This window comes from Colias croceus, chromosome 29 (genome assembly GCF_905220415.1).
Source record: "Colias croceus chromosome 29, ilColCroc2.1".
Taxonomy (NCBI): domain Eukaryota; kingdom Metazoa; phylum Arthropoda; class Insecta; order Lepidoptera; family Pieridae; genus Colias; species Colias croceus.
The window spans coordinates 3,485,390-3,507,905 of NC_059565.1; the positions used below are offsets into that span (position 1 = coordinate 3,485,390).

Sequence of the window (22,516 nt, forward strand, 5' to 3'; positions counted from 1 at the left end):
TCTTTTATCTACCTTCAAGTCGAATTAAATAACTTTTCACAATACTGACGCCATCTGTACACAAATGGCAATTATATCTGACTCGTAAAAGCGCCATCTGTTGTTGAGTTTTAGGAAGAATTCGTATACAAGTTTTTTTTACATAGGTACAACGCTATATTTATTTTTATTCATTGTAGATGTAATAAAATATATTATAGTATATTTAATAAATATACTTAACAATTACTATGCTTTTTATTGAATTGTGAATTATAATAACAATAATAAAAGAAAACACTGAAAATGTCAACATATATTTTTTTAGGTCGGCATCACTGTCAGATAACAGATTACTCAACTTCGTGAAAGAACTGTGACACAGTACCATAGAGGAAGGATGTATAACTGAGACACAGTACGCAGTACCTATTGCCACTCCACGGGAATTTAGATAAAAATTAAAATAGTTTGTTCATGTGAATAGTGTGTGTATTGTGTGTGTAAGGGTTCTTCGGAACCTTTTCTGCGTTCGAAGTTTAAATTCAAACAACTGGGCATTGTGTTTATGTGAAGTGCGCTCAAAATTCGTGAATCAAGATGAATAATTTTACTAAAACACCGAAAACTACGCCGATAACAGATGATTATGATATCTCCAACACAGTCCTTGGCCTTGGAATCAACGGAAAGGTAGGTTTGTCATCAATTAAACTGGGGATTTTTCAAATTTTTGGGAATCCACTGTTACACATTTATTGTTTACATGCATGACGTAAAGTTCAAAAATATACTTACGCTGATGAGTTTTTGTGGACGCGCGACAAATTTAATCTTGAATTCTTAAAATTTCAATGCCGTTTGTAATTGCAAAAAAGTTTTATTTATAGGAATGAGCAATGTGTTTTAATCGTTCAACATTTTGATACCTGTTTTCAAGAATTATGTTAAAGTTAAAAGTTCATTTAAAAACGAAATGATAGGTATTTTTTGGTATAACAGGTATGCAGTGACATTTGAAATCAAATTTATGACTGTAAATTGTTAAACATTCATAACAACAATTATAGTTCATGCAAATCTACTGTGTTATTTAACATAGGTATAGTACGATTCAAACTTAATGGCGGCTCGGAAGTTAGGTGAAGGTGCGAGTGTGGGTGCGCACAGGTCCCTTAACGTCCCGCTAATAACTACCTAAAATTGTTTTCTGTGCACTGGAGCGTATGATGTTCCGAGCTGCCAGTGAGTCTGATTCGTACTAACTATAGTAGGTATTAACTTAAAGTACCAGTGCCTCCTTATTTATATTATTTTTGAAGTCAGTTAAAACTGAATCTTCTAAATCACCTTAGTAAAATGTATCTGGATTATGTAAAACCAAATATCCAAACTGTTATAAACTGATAATAAACAACTTAATGACTTATAACCATTTGAATAATATTTAACACCACATAAAATAAAGTTTATTACATTAATAATTATATATATATAAATCTCGTGTCACAATGTTTGTCCTCAATGGACTCCTAAACCACTTAACCGATTATAATAAAATTCGCACACCATATGCAGTTCGATCCAACTTGAGAGATAGGATAGGTTTTATCCCGGAAATCCCTCGAGAACGGGAACTATGTGGGTTTTTCTTTGATAACGCGGGCGAAGCTGCGGGCGGAAAGCTAGTTAATTATAAAACTCACAGTGTAAATATTAATTAACAATATAGTGTGAAGGATAGATTGTTTAGATCAATGCATATCAAATAGGAAATAGTTTTATTTATCTATACAAAAAATCCAATTTTGTTCATTACGCCACCTCCGCAGATATTTATTTTAATAGAAGATTTGACAAAAAGTTAACTGTAGTATTTGCATCCAATTTTCGATACATTAAAGATAGAATCGCTAAATGTGTGGATAATCTTTACACTCAAAAATTGTTCGACAAATTGGTTTTTTTTTTAACGTTTTTGGTAAGACATAATGAAGGTTCGAAAAAAGGGTAGATCAAGGTCTGTTGGGGAAGATAGTAAATAATTAATATAAATTTTGTGTAATTAAAGTAACTTTTTAACATATTTCATTTCTTCTTGTGGTTCTGTGTTCACTATGTGGGTTGCAATTTCGATAGCTCTTACCTCATCATACCTTAATAAAGAAAATTATACATTTCAATCTTCGAAAACGTAGCTTGATACAACAATATGGATATTTGACAGTTGACTCGTACATATTTTAGTTTCCAATCTTAATGAAATTGATAGTAATGTATTTTTTTAATATAGCAAGTCATTCTTTCGAAGCAATATTTAAATACTTGATTATGCTATATCACTCTAAATAGTGACTCAATGTACTAGTAGGTAAGTATTTAAGAAACAGACAAAAAAATTATCATTCACTAGCTGGGCCCTACGTTTTTACCCGTGTGGATCCGCTCCTTAATATATATTTAGCTTACCGACCGCGGCTTCGCCGCTTTGTCTAAAACCTAATAAATTATATACTAAAACCTTCCTCTTGAATCACTCTATCTATTTAAAAAAAAACCGCATCAAAATCCGTTGCGTGGTTTTAAAGATTTAAGCATACAAAGGGACATAGGGACAGAGAAAGCGACTTTGTTTTATACTATGTAGTGATATAGCCTTCCTCAATAAATGGTCTATCTAACAGCGAAATAATTTTCAAATCAGACCAGAATTAATATTAGTATAGATTAACTTCAGCTTTATAATATTAGTGTAGATTAACAACTGTTTTTCCAGTTCCAATGTGTAATTGTTGCTTTTTAACGTCAAGTTGATAAATAAATTTTTATATGAAAAGTCAAAAAATTTTTTGAACTCAACTTGATATACTTGTTTGTTTATTTGTGTCATGAACAAATAAATTATACAGCAGTTTAAAGTATTGCCTTGCCCAACTCTGTCCTCTAAATGTGTATGCATGCATTTTTAATTTTTTATACTATAAGTTACTTACTAGCTGTTCCCTGCTGTTTTACCTGTATTGCTCTGCTCCTATTGGTCTTAGCGTGACCTGTAACCTTCCTTGGACTATAAACTAACTAAACACTGAAAGAATTTTACAAATTGGACCCAGAGATTGAGATTAGTGCATTACATTATGGTAAGTTATTAACAAAACAAAAAATAACTCTTACTTTAACTTAATAATATAACTAAAACTAACTTTATAATATAGGGTATAGAATACTTCTACTTCTAATGTTTACTCCTTGTATACTTATTATTGTTATTGCTCACATTACCTGTTAAACAAGTTAGTTAAAGTTTTTCCACAGTTTTATTTGTTCTAGTAATTTTTGACGTGACAACGTCTTATAATTCGATAGAGCCGGCTGCACGCACGAAAAAACATGACTCATGCGGCGTTACCTCGCTCTGAGGCGTTCCATGTGCAAGCGAGAGCGCGGAACAAGCACAATCGGACGTTGTCACGTTCAACTATCGTCAGTGAACCGACTTTACAGACAACCATTTTTTTTACAATCATAAAAAGATCATAAAAATGAAATCTAAACATTATTTTAGATATAACTAGCTTACCGCTCGCGGCTTCGCCCGCTTTGTCTAAAACCTAATAAATTATATACTAAAACGTTCCTCTTGAATCACTCTATCTATTAAAAAAAACGCATCAAAATACGTTGCGTAGTTTTAAAGATTTAAGCATACAAAGGGACATAGGGACAGAGAAAGCGACTTTGTTTTATACTAGGTATGTAATGATTAATAGTCTACCAAGAGTTACTTTGTTCCAACAATGTTTTATTAATAACTACTTAGTAATAAACTATCTATATTAAGGTGATGAAATACTGTAAAAATACTCTTTATGATTTACAGTACACAGTAAGTGATTACATAAGTTCAACGACTTGGCACATACATAGTGAATCACGACACAAACATTGGTATGTGAAAAATGACATCTCTATGATGTAATACTAATGAATATTTTATCATTATTTTCGTTTTGAAGAGGAAGGAAGTTTATGTTTAAACTAGAGTTGTTTTAAGACCAAACTTTTCGATATTTGACTTACTAGTTAGCGGATTGTAACAGAGCTCTATGTCTTTTCCTAATAATTAAGTCAAATAGCAGATTTAACCAGATGACAGTGACATTATACATCGATCCCATGAGAGTTTAGTTCACGACACATCAGTCACCATGATGACCAATTACCTCCTCCAAAGATTTTTTGTGCACATGCAATCTCATCGCGATGTCAACGTAGTGACTTAAGTTATTGAACTGAAAATTACATTTAATTTAAATCTGGGTGTAGTGGTGATTGCATAATATGCTAAAGCAATAACCTCCTCCTTTTTTGAAGTCGGTTAAAAAATATATGGAAAACATCATCATCTCTTGTCCTAAAAAATATTCTCAAAAAGGGCTCAAGCATAATCAAGTATTGTAGACTATGCCTACAGTATAGGAATTTACCAATAAAATATATTTTATGCTGATTATCCATGTCATGGAATGATAAAATTATAATACTGTATCAGGGATGTAGGAAACCTATAGGAAGTGATTTTATTCAAATAAACGCTTCTGTTATGTATTAGTTTATCAAAATTTTATTGTTTCTAGTATGATAAAAAGTTGAATACATATAGATTAAATACTTACTTGTATGTCAAATTGTTAAGCTATTGCATAGCTTCTATAGCGATTAGCAGGCCTTGAGCGCGGGGACCGAAGAAATTCCGTAACGAAAAAACCTCACGCTCCCCACTCCCACGGGCGGAGGTGTGGCTTGAAGGCATGCTGCTTTACCGCGGCAGTCCCCGAGTGCCACACGTCGTTTTTTTATCATATTTCCTCAGTTTTATCAGAATTATGTATCATATGTACCAATATCTATGTGAGTATACTGTATTTTGTATTACTATCTGTCCCTGTAGACTGCACTGCTGTACTGCCCTATTGTCCTTTTTTTGTGTTTTCTCTAAATAAGAACTTTCCTTGTGCCTTAACAAAAAATGTAAAAAAAAACATAAGCCGAATTGCTCAAGCCATTGTTGGGGTTTACTCAATACATTTTTATTATAAAGATTTTATTCAATAACCCACAAAATTTCAAGGTCATTTGTAACAGGATGGCGGTTCTACAGGGGTACGTGGTACGCAATGACAAAAAGAAAAATGATGGTCAGAACGCTGATACCGGAATTACCTTAATAGATTTATCTTAAGATACTGTATATAAAATATTACAGTATCTTAAGATAAATCTTCACCGTGTGTGACGCGCTTTATTAATAAATGAAGCAATAAAAATTACAAAACAGATATTAATAATTGCGTTTAAATCACGTCACTATGACGTGCTTAGAGCAAAATATTTGTACGGATGTATGTATGCTGTTTAAGGAAAATCTTTGTAAGTATTTATTGTTTACAATTTTGAAGTAATTAACAAACTCGTGACTGCAGTATGAATGGCTTGCTGGTACTTATTGTAACTTAGTAATGCTGAAATTTATAGTAAGTGAGAAAATCTTGTTTTCCGTGTTGGTTTTTGCTAAACCAAAATTGCATTTTATACTCAAAATTAATATAACTAGTAGGGTGGAGTGAAAAATTTTTCTTTTCATTTTCGTTTCGGCATACCTGTAGAAAGATGTCATTATTACTCATAAATACACATGCAAAATTACACTTTGCAGATGATACATTTAGAGGTGCCCCCAACATCATGAACTTTAAGAAATTCAAAAAATTTAGTCGAAAATCATTAAAGTTTAATTTTGACAAATTAACGCTAAATCAGATTCTGTGTTATCTCGTTGGTTGCCAACGGGAAGACACAGAATACACAATATTTCAATATATAAAAAAGTGGCTATCGCTGGCTACCAGTGGCTCTGGTCGGTGGCCCGTTTGCGCCGACTCTTATTGTAGGAAACATTGATTTTAAACAGTGCCGTTAAGGAAACAACCCTAATGTTAGTAATATTTCTAAATTACATTTTACATGTAAATACAAATAAGATCATAATTTAATATTTTTGATGTGAGTTCTATCTATAATTTCGCTTTGTTACAGTAAAATGTTGCAAGTCAAAATACGACAAACGACTTATAAGTTTTAAGTTTATCTATGTCGCATTCATCTGCTTGAATTTGCTATTTGATTGAATGACTAGGCCGAACGTTATAGAAGCGTCACTCAATGTCTAACTAGTTAGCGGATTGTAACAGAGCTCTATGTCTTTTCCTAATCATTTAGTCAAATAGCAGATTTAACCAGATGACAGTGACATTATACATCGATCCCATGAGGGTTTAGTTCACGACACATCAGTCGCCATGATGACCAATTACCTCCTCCATAGATTTTTTGTGCACATGCAATCTCATCACGATGTCAACGTAGTGACCTTAAGTTATTTGAACTGAAAATTACATTTTATTTAAATCTGGGTGTAGGGGTGACTGCATATTGTAAAGTGATAAATGTGTGCGTGTACCTACTAGTTTACACACGTAAGAAGTGAAACTTCTTTAACCTTATTAATTTTCAAAAAATAATTTACTATGCAACTTTACAGAAATACGTCGAATCACGCGTGGTAGGGATAAGAAAAAGATGGCGTGTAACGGAAAAATGTCACGCGTAACGAAAACATGTTAGGTACACTAAATTTTTTTCCAACCTCGATAAAGAAGTTTCACTTCAAAAATATATGGAAAACATCTTTCAAACTATAACTCTCTTGTCCCTAACAAATATTCTCAAAAAGGGCTCAACCATAATCAAGTATCATAGACTATGCCTACAGGATAGGAATTTATTTAATATATATTTTATGCTGATTACCCGTTGGAAATCGATAAATCTATCAGCTGATAATGATTAAATTATAATACTGTATCTGGGATGTAAGGAAACCTATAGGAAGTGATTTTATTCAAATAAACGCTTCTGTAATTAGTTTATCAAAATTTTAGTGTTTCTGGTATGATAAAAAGTTGAATACATATAGATTAAATACTTATTTGTATCTCAAATTGTTAAGCTATTGCATAGCTTCTATAGCGATTAGCAGGCCTTGAGCGCGGAGACCGAATCGAGAAATTCCGTAACGAAAAAACCTCACGCTCCCCACTCCCACGGGCGGAGGTGTGGCTTGAAGGCATAGCATGCTTTACCGCGGCAGTCCCCGAGTGCCACACGTCGTTTTTTTATCATAATATTTCCTCAGTTTTATCAGAATTATGTATCATATGTACCAATATCTATGTGAGTATACTGTATTTTGTATTACTATCTGTCCCTGTAGACTGCACTGCTGTACTGCCCTATTGTCCTTTTTTTGTGTTTTCTCTAAATAAGAACTTTCCTTGTGCCTTAACAAAAAATGTAAAAAAAGACATAAGCCGAATTGCTCAAGCCATTGTTGGGGTTTACTCAATACATTTTTATTATAAAGATTTTATTCAATAACCCACAAAATTTCGGGTCATTTGTAACAGGATGGCGGTTCTACAGGGGTACGTGGTACGCAATGACAAAAAGAAAAATGATGGTCAGAACGCTGATACCGGAATTACCTTAATAGATTTATCTTAAGATTTTTTTTTTTTTTTTTTTCAAGTGGGGAAATCTTGCCTAAGATACCCGTGGGTTATGTCGGATTCCTACCGACTAAAACCCCACCGTGTACCAACGCGCTGCTTTAGACGGGATGCGGGTACACATTCGCAATCTTCCGCATGTCCCGCCCAGCAGTTGCCCGTTTCCAGGCCCTCCGCCACTTGCCCGTTTCCAGGCCCTCCACCAAATGCCCACCCCGGGGCGGCGCAAGCTGTACACGAGCTCACGCCACCCGCTCGCCGATGATGGATTGTTCCCCGTTCCATCATCGGCGTTCCCCAAACCCTCGACCCCAGCATCGACCGGCCGAAGGGCGCGCGCCGAAAGGCCCTCTGAAACGTGAATCACGCGTCGAAGAACCCTCCGGCGCACTTTTATAGAGGTTTCCCTCGCAGCCCCCACCTCACACCAGAGGTGGCGGCCCTCGGTCCGGCCCCACGGACCGGATTACGAGTTGGCAGACGGCTGTCACAGGACAGCCGCCACCCTACACCCACCTACAGGAGTCACCGCGTGTCACAAAAGTGACGCGTCGGGATCCCGCCCCCTGTTTTGTTGGTAGTTAGACTACCAACACCATCCACCGCTGCAAAGCGCAGCCCCCTGCCAGTCGGTCGGAACGAGACCCAAACGAGGCCCAATCGACCTTCCAACCCCATTTTGCCCAGCCAAATTGCCAGGCCGCGACCACTAGCCGCCATACCTCGCCGTACCACAACGGCACCTGAGCCAATCCTGGCCCCCCGGAGGATCCTAGCCAGCTAGCCAGCCATCCAGCCAGCCAGCCAGCCAGCCGGACAACCAGCCGGTGACAGCATGCCAGCCAGCCGCCGCGGCTCAAAGCAGCCAGCCAGCCAACCGGTGGGGCAGCCGGTTTCAGCCAGCCTGCCAGCCGGCCCCCTAGCCAGCCAGCGAGGCAGCCGGTGTGACCAGACGGCTCCAGCCAGCCCGGCCAGCCTGCCTTCAAGCCAGCCAGCCAGCTATATGGATCCCTGGCCGTCGAACCAATCATGTCGTCAAACGACAAACCGGCCTTTCAGCCCCTCCGCGTCCAATTAGCTTCACTCAGAGTACACGAGTGCACTCCAAGCTACTGAGCCCCCCCGGCCACGACAAGGCTTGGAACTGATGGGGGGGATCTTAAGATACTGTATATAAAATATTACAGTATCTTAAAATAAATCTTCACCGTGTGTGACGCGCTTTATTAATAAATGAAGCAATAAAAATTACAAAACAGATATTAATAATTGCGTTTAAATCACGTCACTATGACGTGCTTAGAGCAAAATATTTGTACGGATGTATGTATGCTGTTTAAGGAAAATCTTTGTTAGTATTTATTGTTTACAATTTTGAAGTAATTAACAAACTCGTGACTGCAGTATGAATGGCTTGCTGGTACTTATTGTAACTTAAGTAATGCTGAAATTTATAGTAAGTGAGAAAATCTTGTTTTCCGTGTTGGTTTTTGCTAAACCAAAATTGATGCATTTTAAACTCAAAATTAATATAGTTATGTTTATTTGTGCTAAACAAACTAACTTGAAGAAATCACCAGTATAGCTACAATAGTTATTTTTGTAGTAAATCTTAAGTTGCCAGTAAATCTAGATAAAGGGCTTAAGTATCAATAATTTGAACTAATCTTATATGCTAAGCTAAGCTAAGGCTAAAGTTTGTTTGAACGCGCTAATCTCAGGAACTATGGTTTCGATTAGAAAAAGATTTAAACTGCTAATAGTCCATTTATCGAAGAAGGCTATAGGATATATATTATCATCACGCTAAGTCTCAGAGAAAGATAATTTTTAATGCAGATGTTGGTGAGGATGAATGTGTTATGTATGTTTGTAACCACTGAACGTATTATGATGATACTTGGCAGAGACTTAAATTAATAACATAATATGAGCTGTAGAAATGCTTGATTCAGCCCGTGGGTGAAACCGCGAGGCACAGCTAGTATTATCATTAACAAGGATGTATTTGATAGTCGGATACGCCGCGGCCGGCGCCATGACGCAGATATTTTTTATCGTTATCAACAACGAGTTACGCTGATAAGCTGACTGAATGTGCATTTATCGGTAATTTCATGTGTGATTAGGTAAGTACTTGTTATTCAGGAGATGTGAAATAGTATGAAATATTAAGGAACTAGCTTTCCGCTCGCGGCTTCGCACGCGTTTTCAAAGTAAAACCCGCGAAGTTCCCGTTCCCGTGGGATTTTCGGGATAAAACCTATCCTATGTGTTAATCTAAGTTACCATCTATATGTGTACTAAATTTCATAGTAATCGATTCAGTAGTATTTGCGTGAAATAGTAACAAACATACATACAGTAACACACATACATCCAACCTCACAAACATTCGCATTTTTAATATTAGTAGGATAGGATAGCCTTCCTCTATAAATGGGCTATCTAACACTGATAGAATTTTTAAAATGGTACCAGTAATTCCTGAGATGAGTTTAAACAAACAAACAAATTCTTCGGCTTTATAATATTAGTAGGTACATCTTCGTATAAATGAAGGAATTTACTATCTTCATTCTTACATAATGTTATGTATGAATATATGAATAATATATTGGTTGTGAAAGATGTTTGTGATAATTTTTATTGTTCATATTGTATGAATGATTGTAGACTTTATTTATTTTTAACACGATTTTATTAACATCACCTTTATGTTGATATGTAACAGACGATTTCCTATAGACGAAATTTGTGCAACTTTAAAAGGACAGATTTAATTCAAACTTTGTACACATATCAAGGATCGGTGACAAAATATGACAATAAAATAAGCGTGGTTTCTCGCAAATTTGTATTATATTGGAAACTACTTTGTTTAAATAGGTAATGAAAATAAACCATAACACGAATTTCTCTGTAGGTGTTTGATAATGACCACGACTCACCATGAGCTGTCTTTCGTAAATAGACTTTAGTTTTCATGAAATTTCAATATAACAATGTAACTAAATCCCCGTAAAAAAAAGTAAGTTTTAGATCAGAGTTAGTATCTATCTGTAGATAAAGTATATTTCATCAAAATACAAACATACATACATACAAACTTTCCACCAAAGCATAATAAGATGATGACATTAGGCCAATGACTTTACCCTTGGCGAAGTAGTTAGCATATGAGCGTCGTAGCTGGAAGGTTTTTGGTTCGTGTTGTATAAATGTTTTTATACCTATAGTCTGTTTCTACCTTGTGGGAAATACCTAAGCCTTAGGTATTTCCCAGATAGTTGTTGTGTCCTAAGGAAACAACTATCGGCTCCTATAGCAATTATATCGATATTGAGTTGTATATTTACTATAATTATGTTACTTATGTTTAATCATAATTCATCAACTATTTTAATAACAATTTTTCTTACTAACGGCACAGAATAATAACTAGTAGTTACCTAGATACTAAAGTTTCTTTCCGACTCTTCTCTGTAACTGCTTTCCGAACTGGTAGTAAATCTATACTATGACTGAAGAATTTGTTTGTCTGATCGAGATAATATAAGGAATTACAGGTCCTAGCCTATTTATCGACGAAGTCCATAGGCTATTTACCATCACGCTAAGAGCAATAGAAGCAGAGCAACGCGGGTAACCGCGGGTCACGACATATAATTTATAACTTACTAGCTGCTCCGCGCGGTTTCACCCCCGTTGCTCCACTCCTGTTGGTCGTAGCGTGATGATATATAGCTTATGGCCTTCCCCGATGAATGAGCTATCTAACACCGAAAGAATTTTTCAAATCGGACCAGTAGTTCCCAAGATTAGCGCGCGTTCAAACAAACAAACTCTTCAGCCTTATAATATTAGTATAGATTTCTGTAACATGAGCATTCAAATGAACTTTTAAATGTAGTCTAATTGTATGAATGTTTGAAATATGTAATACATTTTTCTTATGAAAAAAACATCTAGGCATTATCACCACATTACCACATATGTACAGTGAAGTTTATATTTCATTATAAATCAATTTTTATTACGCGTTAATCTATTTATAAGCGGCACGGTTTCGTCCGTATTTCTATAAATAAAATCAACTCATGCGTTGCAACTTTGATGTCGGATTTCCCCGGATTATACGTTGTTAGGGTTCCGTATCCAAATTGTAAAACGAGACACTACTAATCCTCCGCTGTCTGATTGTCTCCAGGCTGTATCTCATAAACCGTGATAGCTAGAAAGCTGAAATATTCACAAATGATCTATATCCGTTGCCGCTATAGGTAACAACAAATACTAAAAATTAAAAAATTAAATATTGAAGGGAAGCATTAAATGATTTTGTATTATAGATGATAGTACGGAACCCATCGTGAGCGCGTCCGACTCGCACTAAGCCGATTTTATTTGATAAACTCATTCTAGTGAAATGAATGGGTTTATTATAAATATGTGAATCTTTTACATGTGGTTTTCGTTTGATTAAATGTGTAATGAACGATTTTTGATACTGATATTGATTGATATATTTATTTTAAATATACTAGGTGATCCGGCAACATTGTTTCGCCAGGAAATCCTTATTACATATGGATGTATAAAATATTTTACGACATATCAAAACTATTCGTAAATATGTATTATGTACTTATATTGTGTGTACTTATGAATTATTTCTGTATGTTTGAATGTAACGGAGCATTTACATCAAACGAACATAGATCTAGAGCGAGAGCATTCTATCGTGATCTTTTAGTGTAAACGAAAACTTCTATTAGCTGGGTCCACACCGGACGATCCACCGCGATCCGATCGCGCGCGGCAGGCGCGCGATCCAAAGATGCGGGCGGTGTGGACGTGCCGCGTGCGATCCATGCACGCGTTTTGCCGCGCGCGATCCCTACCTCGTGCGATCCGTTAGCGGGCGGTTTTTGTACCCGCTTCAAAGGTGCCTCAGTTGCGTGATGCGCGCGGTGTGGACGGTTGTGTTTTGGTTCGCGCGATCCACCTCACCTCAGAAAGTCATGGATATCTCGGAAAGTCGCCGTCTGATATCGTTGTACAAAAAGTTTCCATGTTTATGGGATCCCAAGGATTCGAATTACACAAATAGAGGTGTCAGGGATGATGCATGGCGTCATATTTCTTGCGAAATGGGGAAGTCGGTCGAAAATCTGAAGAAAATATAATTTGTATCATTCTTTCTTAGCTTGTTATCCAATAATGAACACAATATCTCAAATTGATTAGCATTCATTCTTGTAAAATTGTGTTCCACTTCATCTGAAACTAACTCTGCGTACAGCTGAGTCCCAGATTCCAATCGATTTTTGTAAAGTTGTTTCACCCAAAACCGTCGATTTCTTTTTTTTTGATTTTTTTCGCAAACATTTCAGTATAATAAAAGTTACTGCTGCAACGGCAAGACGCCGCCGTTGTACGTGTGACTCCATATCGTACAAGAGTTAGACTGGCTGAATCACGGATCGCCTTAGGATCACTTGGAGCGCATATTTTGGATCGCAAGTTTTTAACGTGGATCGGCCTAACATGATCCACGATCCATGCTCCGCGATCCTGGATCGCGGATCGCGGGATCACTGGATCGTCCGGTGTGGACCCAGCTATTCAGTGTTGTTCAGTTTTAGAACATTGCATAGAATCTTTTCGAACGCACTAAGAACGACGAAAGAATGCTCTACGCTTGTTTACACTAAAATAATTTGATATAACTAGTGGGGTAAGAAGGAGCATTCGCTCGTTTGATGTAAATGAACCGTAATCACAGAATACTTATATTCAGTGGCGTAGCTAAGGGGACTAGGGCCCTGGTGCATAGGGAAAGAATCGGGCCCTCCTCCCCTCTTTCCGCGTAGTTTGAACTTATATTTGCCTTCAAAATTATTGATAAGAATAAGAATAGAAAACAGTAGGTAAGTGAACTTATCCCTAGTAACTAGGCTAAATCCATACGTCGTCTCTATTAGAATCTCCATGTGTTTAATAGAAGAAAAAGGGAATAAATAAACAACGACGCACATGGCAATATAGAATATTATCCCTAGTAGGCTAAATCCATACGTCATCTCTATTAGAATCTCCATGTGTTTAATAGAAGAAAAAGGGTATAAATAAACAACGACGCACATGACAATATAGAATATTTATTGTACAGATGAGATTAATTAATGAAAAAAACGATTTTTAACAGAATTCCCCTATAATTTCAATTTTTGCGAATTCGTCTATAATTTCACTCAAATCCAAGTTTGATGCCGCCTCATTTTCTATTGCAATTAACGATAAATGTCGGAGGCGATCTTGTCGAATGCTGTTTCTTAAATAATTTTTAATAATCTTCAGTTTACTGAAAGATCTTTCTGCTGCCGCGGAAGTACCAGGAATTGTATGAAACAGTAGCATCGCTGTATACACTTCCGTAAGGTCACATTCGAGCACGCCAAATAATTATTATCCATATATATCCATCTATAGATATATCCATCCAACCATAATCATCTGTCGACCTATCGATAAAGCTATCGACAATCCTTCCGTAACTATTCAAATACACAAATACCAATCATCATCCGTATGAATTGTTTTTTTTTTTATTAGAAAAAAATTTTTTTTGAAAGCTGAGGTTTGAGGGCCCCCTGAGCTCCGGGGCCCTGGTGCACTGCACCACCTGGCCATATGATAGCTACGCCACTGCTTATATTGAATGCTTATCACAGGTTGTAGATTGCTACTTGTATACGAAAAATAAAAGTCAATAAAAATGAAAATTAAATTAAATAAATATCAACATTATATAATTAATTAATTATATATCTAATTTATTTCAGTGTAAGTTCAATACAACTCGGGTTAGCGACTAGTAGTTACTCCCGTTGAAATTGCTTGCCGGCTGTCGCAGTCATTACGAATCGATTTGGTTAAACCGATGAATGCGGGTTTTTATCATAGTTAATAGTTTTATGCTCGAAATATCGAATTTTAGCTGGAAAATGTAGGTACCTAGTACCTACCTATGTTTTTCTAAATTTTTTATTGGAATTAAGAATCCTAGTAGATAATTATTAGTATTTTAGACCCGACTGTAACATAAGTATTATACGAAACAATATATTTGTTTTTGAAGTGAAACTTCTTCAAGCGCATTGAAAGTAAAATTTTAAGGCCGCGTCATGGCAATATCGTCACGTCGTGGAGTAAGGCGACGTTTTGGGTATCTTTGAATTTTGCCAAAGAAGTTACAATTCTGACACGTGTGCTCGGCACACACGCTCTTCTTTTAGTACATTAAAGCATAAATAATCAATTAAATCGGTATATCTCTATAAATCGCAATTTGACTCGCCCAGAGAACACGTTTTAGCGACAACCATAGCGCATGAAAAATATCGCGCCGTTTTCAGTTCTTACTTGTTAGTAATTTACTAACCGTGTCCTTTAAGGTTTCGTTTATCTATTGGTCAAAATTCATTCAAATCTATCTAATGGTTTAGATTAAACAATGTGGTACAAACAGACTAAAATAATTTAAAATGCATTACAATCAACCCCGGGCGCAGTCGGGGTTCGTAATGAAACTGGCCTGCTTTGTTTGCGTGAATTTAGTAAATTACATCCTACCTTTTGTACTTTAAACGATAAAAGCCTTTTCAGGTTTTATTGTATCCATTTCTACAAATCATCGCGATTATAAATAATTATAATAACTATTAGTATTACATAGTAGGAGAGAAGTGATTATACCTACTATTAGTAGGGTTAGTAGTGAAGCGGTACTTTACTCGTATTCTAATTCTGTTTTTGTGTTGACAATAAACGATTTCTATTTATTATTTTCCTCACTAGCTTTTACAACAAATACAATATATTATAAGCCCTCACATTGGGCAGCGTTAGGCTAGTAGAGGCAATCACGATAGTGCCTATAAGGGCCTAAATGTATATCATTGTAGATGTTTGTTCATAATCGCCGTAATGGCGCAAATATCGGCGATCATATTTTGTTGGGCCAACGCTGCCCATTGTGCAGAGGGCCCATTATTCGATGAGGTATATTCAATTACCTATACTTTGTATTGTTGTTGTTGCTTCTTGGTAGACACTAGCTTCACTTTTATTAGCTTTTAAAATTTAATTAAAAAAAGTAAGAAAATCTACGACTAAGCGGTAATAAAAGTCCTTATATTTAAATAACCTAATGTACCTATCTGGTATTTCATAACATTTTTATTAGGTACTTATAATCTTTCGACTTATCTATCCATACTTTGAAGTTTGAACTATGTTTTGTTTACGTACGGATTATGACATCACATAGATTTGCGTCAAAATGCAGCTTGTCGTAAGGAAGATGAATCATTGTAAATTATGGCACACTAGCTGCTCCGCGCGGTTTCACCCCTGTGGCTCCACTCCTGTTGGTCGTAGCGTGATGATACATAGCCTTTATCCTTCCTCGATAAATAGGCTATCTAACAGCTAAAGAATTTTTCAAATCGGACCAGTAGTTCCCGAGATTAGCGCGTTCAAACAAACAAACTCTTCAGCTTTATAATAACTATTAAGTGTAGATAAGTAATCAATCGTATGTATTGGGCCGTCTTCACGTATGTATATCAGCTATATCCTTATCTACGTAGTGTGATACTAAATAATATAACAGGGATGATTGGAAACAACTCCACTTATTCTTTTAATATCTATTCTAAATAACTCTTCTTTTACAACTGTAAATAATATTTCGTTTTATAGATCCGATTCCGGTTTTTCAAACGCTAGGAAATTCATATATATAAGATTTTTTTTTCTATAATCATATAGAAAAAAAAATCTTAGTTGTTTACTAGCAAGTTAGCAACCCTGTTTACAATGACCTAAGTACCCTGACATAATATTATATCGTGCACTCAATACTAATTATATGTAGATATTTGGGCATACATGTGCAGGGGAACTCGGGTGAGACCTAAGAGCAATTAACCTATAGAGTTCTTATATTAAGACAGAACAAAATACATATTTTCTAATCTACTTACTCTTAGTCAATAACAGCATAAGCCAGATTGAGATAGCGATAGAGTATCTGCACTGTCTTCAAACGTAGCGCGCCGGCAGTCAGTTTGTTTTCCAACCAGCTGGTGGGCTCAGTGCGTCAAGTGTTTTTAACGAAATATTTAGAAAATATATAGTGTACAGTGTTTCTTTTTATTTGTCAGTGTGCTAAAATAACTATTGTATGTTTAGCAACCGGCTATCACTAGTCGAATGGGAGTTTTGGATAAAAACAATGTAAAAATATCTTTCCATCGGTAAGTGATTTTCAGCAAATTGATAAATATTTATGTTTTAAACCTATTTGAAGGTTTTATCAAGCGCTTTTTTGTAATTTTATGTTGTAACTGTAACATTTACCCACTTTATGGGGTTGTGGAATATAAAATAATGAAATAATTTTTAAAAAACGTCACAATAATATCACGTTTGGCATTTTGTTTACCACCGTAGTGTTGTAACACATCTAGCGTATATTATCGATTTATGACAAAAAATCTATTTCATATTAACGTTGATTTATTTATTTTGTTTCATAAATCAGATTTATATGTAGTTGTTGTTGCAAATAATAGATGTAAATTTTTTACCGCAGGAAAATAAAACATACCACGTGGTTGTTTTATTTGCACTATGTGTTTTAGTTTTCGTTTGTTGTTTATTAATTTCTCTTTCAGATTATTAATAAATTCATTTTGTTTTAGATTTCCAGAGCTAAATAAAAAATGGGTATAAAACGTGAGACATGAGTTGATTGGACGCCGCCACAATTTGCAATATTGTGTTCACTGCATTTCGAGCCTACGTGTTATCAAGATGGATACTCTAGAATCTTCGCTTCGCAATCTTACGCTTACGTTTTTTTTTTGTTCCTGTAGATAATAAATACATTTGATTAAAGAGAGTGAATTTTTATTTTGAAATTTTTTACACATAAGTTACCTACTTTAAATGTGTAACTATGTGAAAATTAAACGGTTGATTAAATGACAGTTCTCATAGATGAGAAACTACTATTGAAATACATACTTAATATACATGCGTTTTCAAAGAAAAACCCGCATAGTTCCCATTCCTGTTGGATTTACGGGATCAAAAATAATTTTTCCAAATTTCATTGTAATCGGTTTAGTAGTATTCGCGTGAAAGAGTAACAAACATTCATCCTCACAAACTTTCGCTTTAGCGCTTAGGATGTTAGGAAAATGTTTTCATTAAGACTGTCCTTTTATTAACTTGTTAAAATGCTGCATGATTCCTTCATGCTGACTGTGCCTTTCTCCTCACTCCTTTAACTTTATCATCATTTCCTTCTTTATTTTAAATTACATTTCAAGTTTTAAAATTTCTTTTATAATATACTAGCTTTCCGCCCGCGTTTTTAAAGAAAATCCTGCACAGTTCCCGTTCACGTGGGATTTCCGGGATAAAACCTAACCTATGTGTGTATGTACAAAATTTCATTGTAATCGGTTCCGCAGTGAAAGAGTAACATCCCTTCTCACATAATTTCGCATTTATTATATACGTAGGATTAAACAAATAATGTATTCAACTGAAATTAATTATAAGTTTTGTTTTTTTATTATTTATTACCTATTTCACGAAACCGTAAATGCAAAATACATTCACGATTTTATCGATTGAAGCACATCCCATCACTATCACCTTCTATCTATCTAAATACGTACCTATAGTAAAAATGGTGCCATGACTATGTTGAAACGTAGCTTGTTGTCTATAGCTGTCTCATTCTTTCATACGACGTTTTCTTTAGATAGAGAGAAACAAATATATGTAAATTGTATACGCTCGATACAAGTACTCTATAGGTTAATTGCTCTTAGGGTGAGACAGTTTGTAAAGTCGAATTTTGACTACAAGAGACTTACATGTCGTAAAGCAGTACTGTTTCCAGTGTTGAAAGGGATAGCGCTGGACGACGTATATAGCGCTGTCACTTTCCCACATTCGAAATCTATAATGTAGTCGTTTTTGACCATTAGAGAGTTGCCAGGATGTCTTAAGAGTGGGCATAAAGTCAGAGAATTTCTAAAGTTATGGGCCCCGCCCTAGCGCGCCATGCCGCGCGCAATCATTCTTCCATCATACACGGCTCACCGTACTTACGTAAAGTTCATCGGACGCTAAATGAAACACAATATTCTTCGCGCGTTCAACGCGTATTTTCGGTAGTTAGTATACAGTGAAGTTGAAATCATGGCAAATTATGTAATATGATAATTTATTATTATTTTTTAATTTTTATTTATAACTATTGATGATAATCTATACGTATATAATAAAACAGTAAAAAAAGTGTATACGTATGTAATATATTCAAAAAAACGATATTAGGGAAACAGTATAGAGCACGAATCCGTAAAAATTCTGTCTGTTTGTTTATGTCTGTTTGTTTGTATGATTTAAATGAATGTTAAATTGTTGTGTTTATACTTTATATTATATTTATTATATACTAGCTTTCCGCCCGCGGCATCGCCCGCGCAGTCAAAGAAAAACCCGCATAATTCCCGTTCCCGTGGGATTTCCGGGATAAAACCTATCCTATGTCCTTTCTCGGGTATCAAAATATCTCTATACCAAATTTTATGCAAATTGGTTCAGTAGGCGTGATTGAGAGTTACTTTCACATTTACAATATTAGTACAATATTAGTATAATATTAGTACAAGGTAAATTAGCTTGGAGAAATATTTGCATATCTAATGGTGTGTATCACGTGTGTATATTACTCAGATCTTAGAGCGCGTTTCCACTATAACGTTCAGGCCTATACAAAAATGTTTCGATATCCTTACATTACTATTTAATTTTATACTTATTCCTAGCAACACTCTGATTTTTGTTTTCAATAAAAACAAGTTTTTATTTGAAAGAAAATGGTTTTGACTTTATAAAAAAAAAAATAATTATCATTCAATTTCACGTTCTTGAGCAAACGACAAAACGACTACCGTGAAACAATAAAATATCGTGTCCATAATAATTTGTTTCGTTATTAATATTTGACCGTAATAATTACGAAACAAAACAAATAAATAAATCGTCACTTGATAGTTGAAAGTGGAAACACGCACAAAACCAGAATAAACCAGTTTACGCTGTCCGCAGGTACCACGTGCAGTCCGTGAGTCGCTTGGTACCGTTAGAACATAAAGCACACATTTCATTCAAAAGTTATAATTATTACGTAATTGTTAAATTTTGTATTTGTTGATTGTTGTTATTATTTGTTATTATTGTTATAATATTTGTTGAAGTGTTTAATTTGTGTGTAAGTGTTGTAACTTTATATTGTTAATTGTTAATGTAAAAGTTATACGTATGTTAAATGTGCAAATATTAAAATAAAGTTTCATCTTTTTCAGAGGAGAAACACATATAGTTTAATTTAAAATCCCATATACAGGGTTATTTGTAAAACACCGGCAACCTCGCAGGACAAGATAGCTAACATCATAAGTAACATTTGTTCTACGACTTTTGGCTGTTGGCATAACGAAATAAATTATTTTTAAATGATTTTTTAAGCTTTTATTGTACTCTCCTAACGTTTGTAAGTCTATGTTCTACTCATCATCGAAAGGACAACCGCGACGCGACGCCCCCTTTCCCCTCCCGTTCGCTTCTTGTTTACGTAATTTTTGTGATGCGCGTAGAGTTTATAATATTCAAACGGAAAATGAAATGAACATTTATTTTTTTATGAAAATAAAATCTAACAAAATATCAAAAGTCGTAGAACAATTATTAATGTTGTTACTTATGATGTAAGGTATCTTGTCCTGCGAGGTTGCTGGTGTTTTACAAGTAACCCTGTATATATAATAAAAACTAAAAATAAAATGTTGTTTTTTTTATTTGCTGACCATACACTACTACAAACGCAAAAATTTAGCAAAATTAGAAAATCCCCGAATTTGCATTCGCGAGTGTATTCATACTTAGGGTTGCCAAACAGTATTCTACTGTTTTTCACTAAATTATACTTTTTACTGTTTAACAAATAAAAAGTATTTATACAAAAGACTGTTTTCAGCATAAAAGTGCAAACACATAATATAGACAGTATAATGTGTTACATTTAGACGCTCACAATTTTTTTTTATTTAGTCAGAGGGCACACACTACAATAAATACTGTTTGTTTTGCTAAAATACTGTTTAATATTTTTTTTTACACGGTCGTAAGAGACGCCATGGACAGAGACCGGTGGAGGCAAATCATCCGCTCCAGATGCAACCCTGATGCTGACCACGATCCTCAGACATGAGGGACCGACAAGAGAGAGAGAGAGACCTGAATAATGAATATACGTACTTTATTTCTTGTAAAAAAAGTTGGCAACCCTATTCATAGTGTTTGTTTATAATATAGGAGTGGCAAGGTCGCCGTCGCGTCGCGCGCAATTGCTGCTATCACCGTCGCGTCGCTTGAAACCGGCGCTCCAAAAATGGATATTCCATCTTTTGATTCACGCGCAGGACTGTCGCGAAATTTCTCTTATTGGATTTCGTATGTAGGCATTGTACTGAATGTTGTTTCATATGAGCGCAATCGAGAGCGCTCCGTTTCGCGTGTTACTTATGAATGATATATGTATTTTATTTGTAACGTAGTCTCATTCAACGTACATATTTACGTTTTCTCTACATGAGAACCATCCTTCATCCTTCAAGGGATACAATAAAAAAAGAATTATCGAAATCGGTTCAGCCGTTCACACGTGATACCGTGACAACGCGAAACGGGTTTCATTTTTATATATACAAATATTTAGACGAGTAAAGTTACTTATTTTATTTAATTTTACGATAGATTTCAAATAATGAGCAGGTATAACTTTATAATTTACTAGAGGTCCGCCCCGGCTTCGCCCGTGGTACATATGTATTTCGCAATAAAAAGTAGCCTGTGTCCTTTCTCGGGTATCAAAATATCTCCATACCAAATTTCATGCAAATTGGTTCAGTAGTTTAGGCGTGATTGAGTAACAGACAGACAGACAGAGTTACTTTCGCATTTATAATATTATAGTATGGATTATAATTATTTATGGGAGTTCACTGCACCAGTGATTATTATAATACAGATTGTGAATATATTATATTATATATATCTACTATTCACAACCTATTTACGTTATTTACTGGAACAACCATAGGAATCTACAAATAGGTAGTAGGTAATCATAGTAGTAATGGTAATAACTAGTGATGTGCCGATTATGACTTTTGCCGACTAGCCGACTAGCCGATTAGTCGGTTGTAATAATACCGACTAGTAGGCTAAGCCGATTACGGTTTCGGGGATTTCCGTAACGCTTCGTTTACGGCTGATTCGCGCACAATCGCATACACCGCCTGCGAGCGTGTCGGAACATGTTTTGTTTACTTCGCATTTTTCCTTCATTTTTGCTTGTGTAATGGTCGAGAGCGGTGTTTTAGGGTAAAAAAATATTTTCTTGCTTTAATACATATAACTGAGTTTGTTAATTTATTAAATCTACTTTTTATTTAAATAATAAGAAAAACTTATAAATGTTCATTGAAGATAAGAAGATATTATGTTGTTTTTTATGTTAATTAGGATAGGAACTAATTTTGTTCAATAAATGTCATAATTATGTTTTTTTTTACAAGCAAGTAATTTTAAAAACTGATTACCAAAGGAAAGATTGCTTTACATTTTATAATGTATAAGACTGATTATAAAATAAAAATAAAATAATATATAATTAAGGTTTTTATTTCATGTAGTTATTTTTCATTGAGAAATACATACTACGTAAAAAGCCGGATAGTCGGCGCTCTTTG

At 35.1% G+C, this 22,516-nt stretch overlaps 1 protein-coding gene across 2 annotated transcripts in view; it reads left to right on the forward strand.

Moving 5' to 3' along the window:
* The window catches only part of LOC123704416 (MAP kinase-activated protein kinase 2), a 43,550-nt gene that overhangs the window by 7,248 nt on the left and 13,786 nt on the right, over positions 1 to 22,516 (forward strand). The window contains exon 1 of one of the 2 annotated variants that reach the window (XM_045652802.1): positions 420 to 672. The exons of the other annotated variant lie outside the window; for it this stretch is intronic. Coding sequence (XP_045508758.1) covers positions 580 to 672 — 93 coding nt within the window. The 5' untranslated portion in view covers positions 420 to 579. Of the gene's footprint in view, positions 1 to 419; positions 673 to 22,516 lie in introns of those variants that run through there. 2 annotated transcript variants of the gene reach the window in all.